General features: G+C 28.0%; 1 protein-coding gene across 1 annotated transcript; it reads left to right on the forward strand.

Annotated features, from left to right (window-relative positions):
- Positions 1–11223: 11223 nt before the first annotated feature.
- On the forward strand, positions 11224–12264 carry LOC150032044 (serine/threonine-protein phosphatase 7 long form homolog; the record flags this gene model as incomplete). Its single annotated transcript, XM_090308361.1, has 4 exons — positions 11224–11362; positions 11579–11810; positions 11875–11884; positions 12031–12264. Coding segments are annotated over 4 exons (615 nt in total), but the record flags the coding sequence as incomplete, so codon positions are not given.
- Positions 12265–15327: the final 3063 nt, after the last annotated feature.

Genomic DNA, 15327 nt, shown 5'->3' on the forward strand with positions numbered 1-15327 from the left:
AAACACAAAAGTGTATGCGTAAAAAATATTACATATATTTTAAACACGTTTTAAAAAAAGACTTATTAAACACAAAAGTGAAGTTGTATAAATTCTTAGATACTTTACAAAAGATTAAAAAACACTTTTGGTTTTTAAACTTTTATGAAAGTAACAATTTATTCATTGAACTTTGGTTTATAATGATTGAGTCTCATACTTTTAGTTTTGTAACAATTTAACCCCAACTTAATATATAATAGTTTGATCCTTGAACTTTCAAATTTGTAACAACTTAGTCCTTAACATAGAAAAATTCATCAAAATTAGATGGCAAAATTTATTAATTTTTTGTGTAGATATTTTAGTATATAAAAACATTGAGTCTCTAATTTGTTCATCAGTTTATTTATGCAAAAAAAATTAATTAAATCTTAACACTAATTTCTACGATAGAAATTAACTTATTACAAAATTTAATATATAAGAAACTAAATTGTTGCATAGTAAAGTTTAAGACATAACTCGTTACAAACCAAAATTTATTGACTAAATTACTACTTTTACGAAAGTTTATAGACTAAAAGTGATTTTTAACTCTTTATAAAATTTAGAGATATATTAAATATAAATTTTAACTGCTTTATATATTTATTTGATACAAATATAAAAGTTGAGTGTGATATATATTGTTTGAAACCAAAAATTAAATAAAGTTTTTGATGGTTGAAATGAAGTTAAAATATAGTTATCATAAATGACAAAGAAAATAAGGATATTTACGGTATTTCGCTTATAAGGTTGCCTCACATGAAATTTATCCAAAAATCCAAATAGAAAAAAGAGGAGAAAAAAAAAAGTAGTTCGGAAGTTCAACTTGCGACCTATATTACCGACTGTGCCACAGAGTCCCGGCAGATGTGACAGCAGCAGTCTTTTTTTTTTTTTTTTTTCACATCTTTCTTATCAAGAAAAACAATCATATTTTTATAAATATTTTTGTAAACAACTATACTTTTTGAAATATTCTTTTTTTGAAGTACAATATCTTTTAAAAAGATCCACCCCAGACGCCTTTTATTTGAGAGGCAAAAATACAAAACGCAATCACGCGCCTCGAGGAGCTACTTTCTCGCGTGTGGTAAAAACAACTTTCTTGATAACGTAAAGCAAAGCTACAGGGTTTAAATCTAAAGGGGAACCAGAAATTGGGCTCACCTATTGATGGGCTCACTGGAGGTCCAAGCCCATTTACACCTCCATACTTCTTTCTCAGTTGGAATTGAGTTTAAATACTATTTTCAATTTTAATATATGTCTGATATTTATACTTTAAAAGGATGAGAACTAAAATAAATATTTTAGAAATCAAAATGAACTAAATTTAAAAATGCAATAATCAAATTTAACATTTTAAAGTTGCAGGACCAAAATGAACACTTTAAAAATATAATGACGGACGAAAGTAGAATTGTTTTTCTACAAATTCGTATTTAATTTGATAACAACCTCATTGAAGTTGCCATTACATTATATTGAACTTCAAGCAAAATTCAAGTACTTTTACTGATGAACATAACTCATTTAGACAAAATCTTAAAATCAACAAAATCATCACACATCTAGCTCTTTAGACCTATATTATCTCAAAAAAGGATAAAAAATGTTGACATTGTTCCAACCATATTTAGGCTCCGTTTGGATTCTATAAGGCTCATAGAATAGAAATAGTAGGATTTTTAGGAGAATATTGGTATTGATATTAATAAAGAGTATAAGAGTAATTACACAAGAAGTTAGTCAGTGAATATGACTATAAATAGAAGGAGTGGGAGTGGTAGGAGGGTGAGAAGAATTTGGTGGGAATTTAGCTGGGAAATTTAGGAGATACTAGCCCTCTCGAAAGGCTAGGGTTTATCTTGTTATTTTGTTTGTGAGTTTATAGCATATTTCAATACATTTTCCTATATTTCTATAATTGAATTGCCATTGAGTTTATTCTCTATTTTTGAGCACTGTTCTTGTTAGGAGGATCCTAACAGATTCACTTACGAAAAGAAAAATGTTTTTCAAAAAACTTATTTGATAAAAAATGATTAAAATATATTTGAAAAATTATTTTAAGTGGTTATCAAACACTCAAACTTCTTCCAAAATAACTTATTTTTTAAATTAAACAGTTGAAAATATATTCCAAACATGCCCTAAAAACACTTCAAGATGTATTTTTAATGATTCATAACCAACTAAAATGGTGTGAAAGTTGTGTCTAAAAGTGTAAAACCAAACTTTAAATAACTTTGAATGATTAAAAACATGTTTCAAAATGATTTTAGATATGACAAAAGATATTTTAATTATTTTAAAATCATTTCCAAATATGTTATATATAAATATAATAATCTAAAAATTTGTGAGATACAGAATCAAACATCTAATATTTTACTCGAAAGTATATGCTTCGACCAATTTATAAAAGAATTGTTATACTTTGTCAAAAAAAACCATTATCTCAAAAATCATATTTACTAAACTATATATATGTCCAAAATTTGGCATTAATAGTTGACCACATCAATGGAGATGATTAGCATATGTAAAAAAGAACTTGCAAGTAATTAGAAAGATGAGTAGAAGGCTTAGTAAAAAGCTTTAATGAAGATGACTTTTATCAAGATCGTCATCGATAGAGAACCGAAGAAAAGTAATTACTTTGGCCTTGAATTCAAAGAGAGGTCGAGGCATTAGAACATAAAGTAAACCGAATACATCGTAATGTGACATGAATATTATAATTTCTCGACCCGAAAAACTTAGTTTGGGACCATGCCAAAGTTGTATGGTTTATTACATAAGTTACTACTTCTTTTTCCCAAAGAAAAATTTAGTTATTATTGATTTGTTTGACAGTCATTTTAAAATTGTTAAAATCATATTCGTCATGTTTAAAAATAATTTAAAATGTATATTTGATATCTAACATTTTAGTCGACTAAAATTTTAAAGAATGATTATATTTTCTTAAAATTAATTTAAGATAATAATATCGATTTAGTGATTTGTAGCATCAAATTTTCTTAAATAATATTGTGGGTGTGTTTCGTTTAATTTTGAAAATAAATTATTTTAAAAAAAAATGAATTGTTTGACAATTCCTCAAAATAGTTTTTGAAACACTTTCAAAATGTTTCAAAAGCTATTTTTAACAATTTTATCAAGAGTTTAATAAAAATGACTTTTTTGAAAAACATTTTTTTTTTTCTAGTCTATCTAAGGTGACCTTGAGTCTCTTATCCATTGAATTATTTATGTTTCAAATTTGTAGTACTTAGAAGATAGCATTGGAAGAAGGGGATAAGAGATGATGTGCAAAGGATTTGCCAACACCTCGACTTTCTCCAGCCTAGGGATTATTGTCGATTAAATATTAAAATTAAAAATCACTTTTAATCTTAAACTTTCATGAAAGTAACAGTTTAGTCTTTGAATTTTTGTTTATAATGATTTAATCCTGGTACTTTTAATTATATAACAATTTAATCAATTATTACAAATAATTTAGTCTTTGTATACTTTCAATTTTATAACAATTTAGTCCTTAGAGTAAAAAAATCCATCAAAATTAGATGTCTATTTTTACTATTTTGTGATGTAAACTTTGTATTTTGTAGAAATATTGAATCTCTAATTAGTTTATCGATTTATTTAGGTAAGAAATCTAATTAAATCTTAACATTAATTTTTACAATAGGGACTAAATCGTCATAAATTTTAAAAGTACAAGAGCTAAATTGTTATATAATAAAGTTCAAGAACTAAATTGTTACAAAATTAAAAGTACATGGACCTAATCATTATAAACCAAAGTTTAGAGACTAAATTATTACTTCTATGAAAGCTCGAAGATTAAAAGTGATTTTTAACAAAGTATTAATCAATTCATTAATTATCTTAGAGCCCGTTTGGATTGACTTGAGAAAAAAAATATTTTTTTAAATCATTTTTATTTAAACATCTTTGATAATAATGGATTAAAATATATTTTAAAACCTATTTTGAGTAACTATCAAATACTCTCGTTTTTTTCAAAATGACTTATTTTTTAAATTAAACACGTGAAAATGTATTATTAATCCTCCATCATTTTCTTGGTTTGACCAATAAAAAAAATCAAACCAACTTAAAATAATATAATTTGATGTCTTAAGCTATTATATTTTTTCCTCTAAGTTGAATAACCGAACAATTGTTTTATTTTATTTTTTTTATTTGAGACATGATCGAACAATTGTGATTTTAGTATTCTCATCTCAAAAATTGTATTTAATAAAATAACTTTACGTTGAAAGAATCCATATATCTTATATCTTATAGAAGGAAAAGAAAAAAAAAACGACTAATAATATGTTTGTATATAAATAGAAGAATATTTTTTTAATGATATTTTATGTTGAAAACGATTTGAACAAATAACATATTATTTATGCTTTTAAGTTTATTCAATAATAGATTAAAATATCATTTTTCTAATTTTAAAATTTATTCAATTTTAGTCCCTTTATTTTCAAATGTCCAATTTTAATCTTTATATTTTTAATAAACCTTAAATTTAATCAATTAAAGTTAATTTTTATTGAAGTCGGCTAAATAATAATAATAATTTTCATGCCAGAGAATACAATAGGTAAGTATTTATCAAAATTTATGAAAATGTTAATAGATTATATAAAAAAAAAATTAAAAGAACTAACAAGAAACCGACATATAGATTAAATTTAAAATTTATTAAAAATACATAAATTAAAATTAAAATTTCAAATAAAAACGAAAAATTGTATTTTAATCTTAATAATATCATTGACAATTCTTCTATGTTAAAGTTAATTAGGGTTTATATTAACTTTGTTTTTTATATTTTCTTTATCTATATCTTCCTTTTTAGTTTTTTTTCTTTTTTGTTTCTTTCTTTTGTTGGATCTATGGTGTTTATTTAATCTTTCATCATAAAATTAACCTAATTTATGAATAAAATATCAGAATAAATTTAACTATTTGTTTATCTTCACGTTAATTCTATTTTGGGTTTTAATTTTTTTTTTGTTTATTTCATCTCTTTCAAGTTTTTAAATATTTTATGTCAGTTAAATTATTTATTTAAAAACTTGATTTATTGTGAACAAATTTTCTTTAGAATTATTTGAACTTTGATTTGGTCATATATCTTTGGATAGCTTAATGAGTCAAGTAATTAATTATGGTATGAACCTAGCTAGCTTATTAGTTAAGAAATTTTTGCATATAGATTTGAAATTTTGCTCCATTTTATGATAGTTCATTATCCGAGACAAATTAATAAGTTCCGTTCAATAATTATTTTGTTTTTTATTTTTATTTTTAAAAATTAAGTCTATGGACACTACTTCCACCTTCGATTTTCTTCTTTGTTATCTATCTTTCATAAAGGGTTTAAAAAACCAAGCCAATTTTTTAAAACTAAAAACATAGCTTTTAAAAAGTTGTTTTTGTTTTTTGATTTTAGCTAAGAATTCAACCATTGTAATCAGGAAAGATGCAAACCTTGGTAAGAAATGTGGATGAAATAGGTTTAATTTTAAAAAATATTAAAAAAAAAACTAAATGGCTACTAAACAGGTCTAAATTTTTCAATTCCTAGACATTTTTTTTTCTTCTTTTTTTTAAAGAAAAAAGATCATAGACAATAAGTTTATTTCAGTCATGATTAATAAAATATCAATATTCAAGCATTAACTTTTTTTTTTTCCCACAAAATTTAAGTAACTAAACAAAACAATTAAAGATCAAATGATTAGAATATAGACTTTTTTTCCCCCTTTTTAATGCAATAGAGATAGTGGAATTTGAACTAGTGACGTTTGGTTGTATTAACACATCTTTTATGTTATGTGACATCTTTTATCTTTATTATTATTATTATTATTATTACTATTATTTTTTTTAATGATTGAAAATCTGACCTGGCATTAGAATATAGTAGTTGTGAGACTAGAATGTAATGTTTGAAGTTTAGAAACTAAAAGAAAAGAAAAATGAAAACTGATGAGCTAAAATATGATTTATTCTATTTTAAAGAAATATATATGCTTCTTTGAAGACAAAAAAGAAATGTAAATGCAAAATATTAATATAATAATAACAACAATTTAATGAGAGACAATGGTCCAATAATAATAATATCGTCAAAAGACACATGAAAGAAAGTTTCTCCTTATCATGCTCGATTATGAAATTTCTTCAGAAAAAATAAGAATCGACAAGAAGTTTTGAAGGAAAAAACATTGCGTATTTGATGTATACGAAACAATATATTCTTATATATATTTGAATTTTCTAGATAAACCAATGTATATTTCATAAGTGCATAAATAAAACAATCTATACGATATATCATCTTATACATCGAATAATATATAATACGTCATATATTTATATTTTTTAGTATATTATCTGTATTTGACACATACTTATGATCTCAACAATGTGCAAATATACAACCACTACAACAAATTGAACTTTTCTTGACAGGTGGTAGAAAATGTTACCATGATACATAATAAATACCAATAAATAATGCTCATTTTGATTGCATTGAAAAATCATGAAACATCCACTACTGACATATTTAGATCGTGTCATTGATGCATTTGATGGTAGATTCGATGGATGAAAAAGAGTCAAGAACTGTGTTTATGAATATTTTTTTAGTGTATCAATAACTCATTAAAAACTGATTTCAAGTATATCATTTGTGCGTCAACAATATATACCAACATCCATTCTAATAAAATTTCAAGTTCAACATTAGTGTATTAGAAGTATATCAACATTAGTTCAAAATTTATTTTGAGTATAATATTGGTGTATCATTAGTATATCAATACTTCTTTAAAATACATTTATTCAATAATATAAGTAGTATATCAATATTTGTTCAAAGTTTAATTTTAAGCGTAGCATTGGTGTATCAATAATTTACCAACATGGATTCATAATTATTACCATCAAGACAAATTCAACCATTATAAGTTGACGATAATGTGTTAGAAGAAATAATACACTAATACAAAAATGAATAAGGATTCAAGTTAATTCTACAAATAAGAGTAAATGTATAAGCATTTATTGACAATAAATATGGTACATGAATGATAAATGTCTTCTATGTTTGATAAATAACAAATACAAATGTACTTGTTGATTAATAAATGTGATATACAAATGGTAAATTTGGTATATCAATTATATAACTTATATACTTTATATTCGATACATTAGTCAATTGATATACCAAATATCAAATATATCGGTTGACCAATATACCAGAATATAAAGTATATCAACTATACTATTGGTATATATCAAATATACCGATAAATTTAAATTTAAAATTATATAAAATTGAAAATCGACTTTAATAATTTTTTAAAGATATATTTACAAGTTTTAGAAAACTATGGCTATATTTGCAAATTTAAGAAGGTTATTTATGCGGAAATAGTCCTTCAAGATCCATTACGTGTCCAAGGTCTTTTGTTCTTTTTTGCATCTATTATTTTGGCATAAATCTTTTTAGTTCTTAAAAAGAAACAGTTTGAGAAGGTTCAATTGTCCGAAATGAATTTCTAAATCTGCGGATTTATCAACATCAAGTTCGTAAAAAAAAACCAAATTCTTGTTGGCAATTCTATAATTTAATTATGTATGATCAAAAAATTATGAAAAAATTTTACCTTGTTTTTGTTTATATTCTTTTTCTACCGTATTTCGGGAATGACTTGTACCGCATTACTAGTCATAGTATGGATATTGTGAGGATGATTCGTTCTCAATAGCCATGTGATGATCATCTTAGGGTCCAGACCTTATGTAATTTCCTTCGATTGGGTTAGCTTTTTGGTAGGAAAGGCGATAGTAGAGTTGCGTCAGGTCCTTCGCCTGACTCTACTAATTGTTTTCCAGGCAGGGATGCCTATTGTTCCTTGCTTTAACTCCTTAAGAAGGTTATTTTTATTATTCTTGCAACTACTCAAAATAATAATAATAACAATTCGTTCGAATTTTTCACAAGTCCAAAGTGAATTACTATTTTAACCTTGGCAGATTTTAATTTCATGTACAAACTATGATTGATTGTGCTAGCTAGTCATTCTTCTCCTTTCCAACAAACATCCAAACAAAAAACTAGCTAAACTAGTCCAAATCTTTCCTACTCTAAATGAAATAAATGTTTTACTAAACCAAACAAGATTAAGGATTTAAATTATTTTTATTTTTTAAATCATGTAATTTAAAAATAAATTACGAATTCACAAAACTTCAAATAATGTTTTTTAATATTCGATAATTATGACAACAAATTTGAACTTAACTTCGTTAATAAGATGCAAGATATCATTTCAAATGTTGATTGTTTGGTTCACTACCCTCATAATTATTATGACTTAAACATATAAAATCAAATAATTACAAAGCAAATATTGAACATGTTGGGATATATTCCCTAAAGCTCGTAGTTAATATGTTATTTGAAATAATGGTTGCTTATTGTATTTATGCAATTATTCAATGAAGAAAGATTCAAAGTAATTTTATGAAACTTAAACAGTATGTGATAGACATATAAGTGGTTCATGTTCAAGTAATAACCTGAGTGGTCTGGTATATGAATAAGGTTAAGTGTCTTATCTTGATGACACTACAGATACGACCCACTTTGTAATTGTTACAAGAGTTGTAAAGTGTTATAAACGATTTGATCCTAATCGTTCATGTGTAGACACACGAGTGGGGATATCCTATACAAAAGAGTTTGTATAAGACCGGACTCCGAAATGATTAATCTCTATTTATAATACCGTTGACTGAAGAGATTAATATTTCATAAGATGACTATAGGTGACTCGACCTTAATCCCAACTAAGTTACGAACTTTGTCTATGATGGTAGTCCTTTGATCTATGTGGGTGAGAGTGGCCAAGTTTGCAAACTCAATATGTTTACGATTTTGAGGATTTATCCAACTGGGAACATAGTTACACAAGATGAATTTCACTCCTTCCTGTCTTTAGGGTAAGTAGATGAATTACTCTCTTAAGTGCTGACTCCGTGTCTTGAATAATAGGGCCCCTCCCTCTCACTGACCTGAAAGGATTTTGTTTATGCATGACCATAAATAGGTTGTTCATTAGAGGATCGGAGGGACTTAAAGAGTTAGGTGTAATTACAGAGGTAAAACGATAAGAGGTATTCTTTAAATAAGATTTAAATAAGATTCAAAATTATAATTAATTTTATGAGAGAGATAAATATTTAAATAAGATTCGCAAATATTATTTATATGAATGAGATTCATATAAAACTATATGTTAAAATTAATATGAATGTGATTCATATTAAAACTATAGATTATATGAAATAAATAAATATTTGAATAAAATTCAAATATTATTGTTGAAGATTGATCCAAGGAAAAAGGTTTTTGTTGAAGATAGTCTTCAAGAGGTATTCTTCTCGTTTCCTAAAAGTATTTTGATATGTTGATCCTGTTTAATTAATTTATTTTTTTAATAAATTTTCGAAACGATTTTTAATGACATGTTCAGTGCTTCCACTGAGGAATTCGATTCCTCCATAGCCATCCAACCATCCATTCTTATAATAGAAATAAGTGTCTTATCTACCATGTTTGAATTTTAACCAACCTATATACTTCTCATTTTTTTTAGTGGAATATTCTAATTTTTTTAAAAATAATTTCCATCGATATTGTCTTCGCCATATTGCCAGTAATTTCAATACGAAATGTAAATCAAAACAACTAAAAGATTTGGTGTGTTAAGGCAGGAAATCAACATCAAAGGCACAAGTTCATTCGGTGCATGAAAGAATTGAAACTATTGCACCTTGAATGCCTTGAATATTTTTCAAATATTTACTTGGAAAAATGGATCCAATCACACGACGGTGGGTACCGCTATAGGTGGATGATAAGTAAAGTAGCTGAATGCATGAATGGTGTTTCAAAGGTACTAGAATGTTACCAATTACTTCTTTGGTTAGGCTAACATTTGATTATTTTGAACTTCGAAGACAAGAAATTAGTGAAACACTCGATCTTGGGGACATGTATACAGAATATGCCCTGAGAAAACTTAAGAGGTGGGAAAAACGAGTATCTGCGCATACGGTGACATCTATTGACAGAGAAAGTCAAACTTTTGAAGTACAAACTGGCATAAGTATGATTTCTCCCTATAAAAAACAATACACTCAAGTTTTGAGCTTGAAAGAAGTAACACGTTCTTGTAATAAGTGGCAGTCATTCAAGATTCCATGCTCTCATATAATTGCAGTTTGTAATTACGTGTGTTTAACATACATATCACTTATTGATGAATGTTAGAAATTGTCCAATTTCAAGCGATGTTATGAAGGTCAGTTCCATCCAATAGAACACCCAGATTATTGGCCAGAATTATCATTTACAGAAGTTCATCCAAATGCGAACTTACTAAGAAAACAGGCTCGGTCAAAAAGTACGCACATTCATAATGAAATGGATTGGAGAGAGGCAAGCCAAAAAGTTCGATGTACAATTTGTAAGAGAGGACATAACAGATGTACTTGTCCACAACCTACATTAGGTGCTTCGTCTTCGGGTCATTAGGTGCTTCGTCTTTGGGTCATTAGGTGTATCTTTTATGTACTTATATTTTTTTTTTTTATGTAATTGTATATTATATGTACTTGTATTTTTTATGTAATTGTATATTATATGTACTTGTATTTTTTATGTAATTGTATATTATATGTACTTGTATATTTTATGTACTTATTTTTTTTTTTTTATGTAATTGTATCTTTTATGTACTTATATTTTTTATGTAATTGTTTCATTTTATGTAATGAATTTATTTTTCATGTAATTGTATCTTTTTATGTATCATTTATGTGATGGATTTTATTATGTAATGTAATTTGAACTTCTTAGGTAATGGAGTCTGGTCATTCTAATCCTGTACAATTATATCAACAAAATTCGCATCGTTCACAATCGGTATGGGATAGTTTTTCCATAGTAATTTTGAGTTGTCGGAGAAGGGAGGCGTCTGCACAATATAATATCCCATTTGATCACTGCATTATTTCCTACGTTGAACAGGCAGGTTTTCTTGGGGTTGCACAAATCAGTTTTTTCCAGCTTGATTGGCACTGTATTATGCTCTAGTTGAGCGTTGGAAGACAGAAACCCACACATTTCACCTGCCTTGTGGGGAATGTACAATCACGCTGCAGGATGTTGCTATACAGTTTGGGTTACGAGTGGACGGGCAACCATTGACAGGTTCACTACAATATGATTAGAAGAATGTTTGTGAAGAGCTCTTAGGCATTCTACTAGATGATCTGGAAGGCTCAAGATTGAGTATCCCCTGGTTGACGTTCCAGTTTCCAGAATCACCTCTCGATGCCAATGACATCAGCATACGTAGGTATGCACGAGCATACATCATGCAACTTATTGGAGGATTTTTGTTCGCTAACAAGTCAAATACTCTAGTTCATCTCATGTTCCTCCCGCTACTGTTTGATTTCGAGCATGCTGGTACGTACTCGTGGGGTGGTGCATTTCTTGCATGGTTGTATAGAGAACTTTGTCGGGCTACCAATTCACAAGCGTTGAAAATAGCAGGGCCACTGATACTACTACAAGTATGGGCTTATGATAGATTTCCAATTATAGCACCACAAGTCCAATTACAGGCCCCAGATCATCGTCCACTTAGTGTCAGGTATTATTTCGTTATCATTGTATGTAAGAATATAAATTAATTGTAACTTTTTTTATAATTTTAGATGGAATAGTGTATTAGCTACCTTTGAACAGTCAGCAAATATGTTGCTCGTGTACCAAAAAATATTTGATAGACTGATGCACAATCAGGTAATAAATGTATATATAAATGAATATTTAAAACATTTTGGATGTATACTTATATTTTTTTCTATCAGATTATTTGGACGCCATACACACAACAGATTTGGTCATCCATACCTGATTACTGTCGTGATGGTGAAGACATTTGGTTAACCGTTAGCCCTCTTATATGCTTTCATATAATAGAGTGGCATCATCCAGATCGTGTGTTGAGACAGTTCGGTCCACGACAAATGATACCTTCGTTGTCCTATACACTCACAATACTATACCAGATTGATTTGAGAGGTAAGCACGACCAAGACTAGCGTCGAATCCACGTGGAATATATATCCTACTGGCATGGACGAAATGATTGTTGTGCCCATGGAGAATTAACAAATGGGCCAACAGTATCAGATGACTACTTTTCCTGGTACGATTCAATCACAAGGCGATTTATCACACCTGACCGCTCTCACTATTATGCATGACAAGAGATTTAAAATCATACATTTTCCATATATATATATATGATACGAATACTTTTTAATATTTATTTTTTTCATTGTACAGAATAATTTTAACGGATATGTACAACAATATTCAGTGCAACACAACTTACCAGACTTGGGTTCAATGTGTCAGCAAACATTGGTCAACATAGAAGGTATTATTCAACAAATAAGATGACTCAATGTTGCTGACACCGATCGAAGACGTATTCGTCGTAGACGACAATGACAACAGGGTGAACCTAATTTAGAGGGACACGAAGACAACTTCCATGAGGGGTAAGGGCCAGGAGGGTCGTTTTTAAATTTTATGTAAACTTTTATTTTCAAATTGTAAATTAAAGAACTAATTGTAAATCTTTTTTAATATCATGACATTTTTTTTTTAATATGAGTGTAAAATAATTATGTTTTCATTATAGATTAAATATATAATTAAGTTTAATAATGAAGGAATTTGTGGATCCGTTCCTAAAGTCTTAATATTGTGGTATATTTCCGATTAAAAAAATAATAATTAGTCAATCTATTTTTTTTTTTAAAAAAGAAAAACAAATCGTGGACCGGGCCCACGATCATGGCAATCATAGACCTAGTCCACGAGTCTCCATGCGACCGGTCAACCAAGTCAGCCAATGTGGTGCTGACTGGATTAAACTTTAATCGTGTACCCTGTACACGATTTTGCCACATGGCAATCGTATACCCCGTATACAATTTCATTACCCTACTTTTATCAATAGTTTCAATACCCATCTATTTTTAAAAATACTTTCTCATAGAGCCCATTTTTATCAATAGTTTGAGAAAATACTATATTTTTTTGAACAAACCTCGAATATTCTTGTGGTATTTTTCAACCAATCCCTTCGGAAGCAAAAATGGCATCTAAAAAAAAGTGAGAAAAATATAAATAAACATCCTTTTCAGGTAATATAAAACAATAATTTTGTGCATATATGATTGGCCCGTAGACTTTTGACTTTTCTCTTCTCTCATTGTCCATTCGACACATTGAGAACTTTTCAAATTAAATGGAAAAGACAAACCATTAATTGCAATGGAAAAGACGAAGATGCCACTTGTCATAAATTCCAAGTTTGAAATCAACTTGGCTTGGTCCAGAAATAAAAGTAATTTCACCTGATGTATTATTTTAATTCACTTTGGCACGTGTTTTTGTAGTTCTCACGCGCTGTTATTCCTAATTTTAAGCAAAGTGTTGATTTTGTACTTGCACATCGTACGGTTTTTACCTTTTTTTTTTTTTAGCCAATTTCAAATTACATCGTAGGCTATTTATTTATTTACTTTTGCATAATACTCCAATATTAGTTACTTTCAATCTATACTTGTTTATCTTTTTGGAATTGATTTTCATTCGTATAAAATTTGGTCTCATGTTATAAAAAAATCTATTGGATAAGCCGATAAGAGACAAACTATGGTACTTATAAAAGGAAATAACAACGATCAAAATAAGCATAGTTCAATTAATCTAAAAATGTCTATTAATATTGAGGTCAAAGATTTGATTATTCAACTTAATCTATTGTTAAAAAAAAAAACTAAAAAAATTCATGGGGAAGTTGAGAACTATGAGTGAATATAAAGTTTGTTTTTATTATTTATTTATTTTATTATTGTTGTTGTTGTTATTGTAAAGGACACAACCTATTAGGAGGCGTTTGGGGCAATGAGTTAGTTATTATAGTAGGGTTATGATAGTTTGCATTTGTGGTCTAGATTATTTTAGTTTGGGTTATAATAATATATGTTTGGGTGTAAATTATTTTAGTTTGAGAAGAAAATAGTAAACACTGTAGAAAATACTAAAAAAATGATGAATATGAAATAGTAAAAACTGTAGTAAATGGAGATTTTGAAATAGTGTTGGCGGTAGTTAATTGGAGATTTTGAAATAGTTTTTAGTTATTATATTTTGATGATAACCCTTACCCCAAACATCCCCTTAGTGTTCAGAATTAGTAGCGTCTCTAGAAGAGAGACATTTAAAAGATTTTTTTTTTCTTTTATTTTTTTTTTGGTTAGTTGTCTAATCTCATCTTACAAAAAAGAAAAAAAAACAATTTGTTTTCCACTTGATAGATCATATTGATCTTGAAAACCATATTATGTGAGGACAAACTTATTATCCATAGTGATTATTCTTGGATTGTCAAATGAAGGGACTGCCAGATGTAAACCAGTTATCATGGGAGGTTGGATCATGGACATTGTTGTGAACTGTTCAGTGATTGGTGGAGTTTCATTTTGCATTCCATGTTCAACTAAATCATTGAGATGCTAAAGCTTGATAATCATCTTCTTCTTGAACATAATCAATCCTTCCTATTGAACATGTTCACCTCTAATCAAATGTTAGATTTAGTTTATGGGTGCAAGGTTTTTCTTGTAGTCATGTTGGTCATCTTATTCTAGAAAAAAAAAAAGAAAAGAAAAAAATTAAGGACGTCTAATTATAACTAATCATAGACATAACAAATAATTCTTATCAAAGAATGATACGATACTCCTACTTTTGTAATGTACCATCTAGCGATGTTGGAATATGACCATTGTTCGTATATATGGATGCCGTTTTCACCCTCAGGTTAGCCTCCCCTGTTAACAAAATGTCATTGATTTTTCCACATGCTTATTTGATTAGCCAAACGACTTAGCCAATCTCATCCATACATGCTACATGTCATAATCATATTTTTTCAACCGTGCGGCACCATGATTTACACTCGATTATGGTTAACCTTAAGGGAACTCAAGTCCCAATCTACCTTTTGCTCGACTTTTTGAAGTTTCGACGGACCTTAGGCAATTATTACTACTAAGGTCCTTTCAACCAAATAACATTTATAA

This window comes from Benincasa hispida, chromosome 12, assembly GCF_027475165.1.
Source record: "Benincasa hispida cultivar pf3 chromosome 12, pf3_genome.v1.1, whole genome shotgun sequence".
Lineage (NCBI taxonomy): Eukaryota > Viridiplantae > Streptophyta > Magnoliopsida > Cucurbitales > Cucurbitaceae > Benincasa > Benincasa hispida.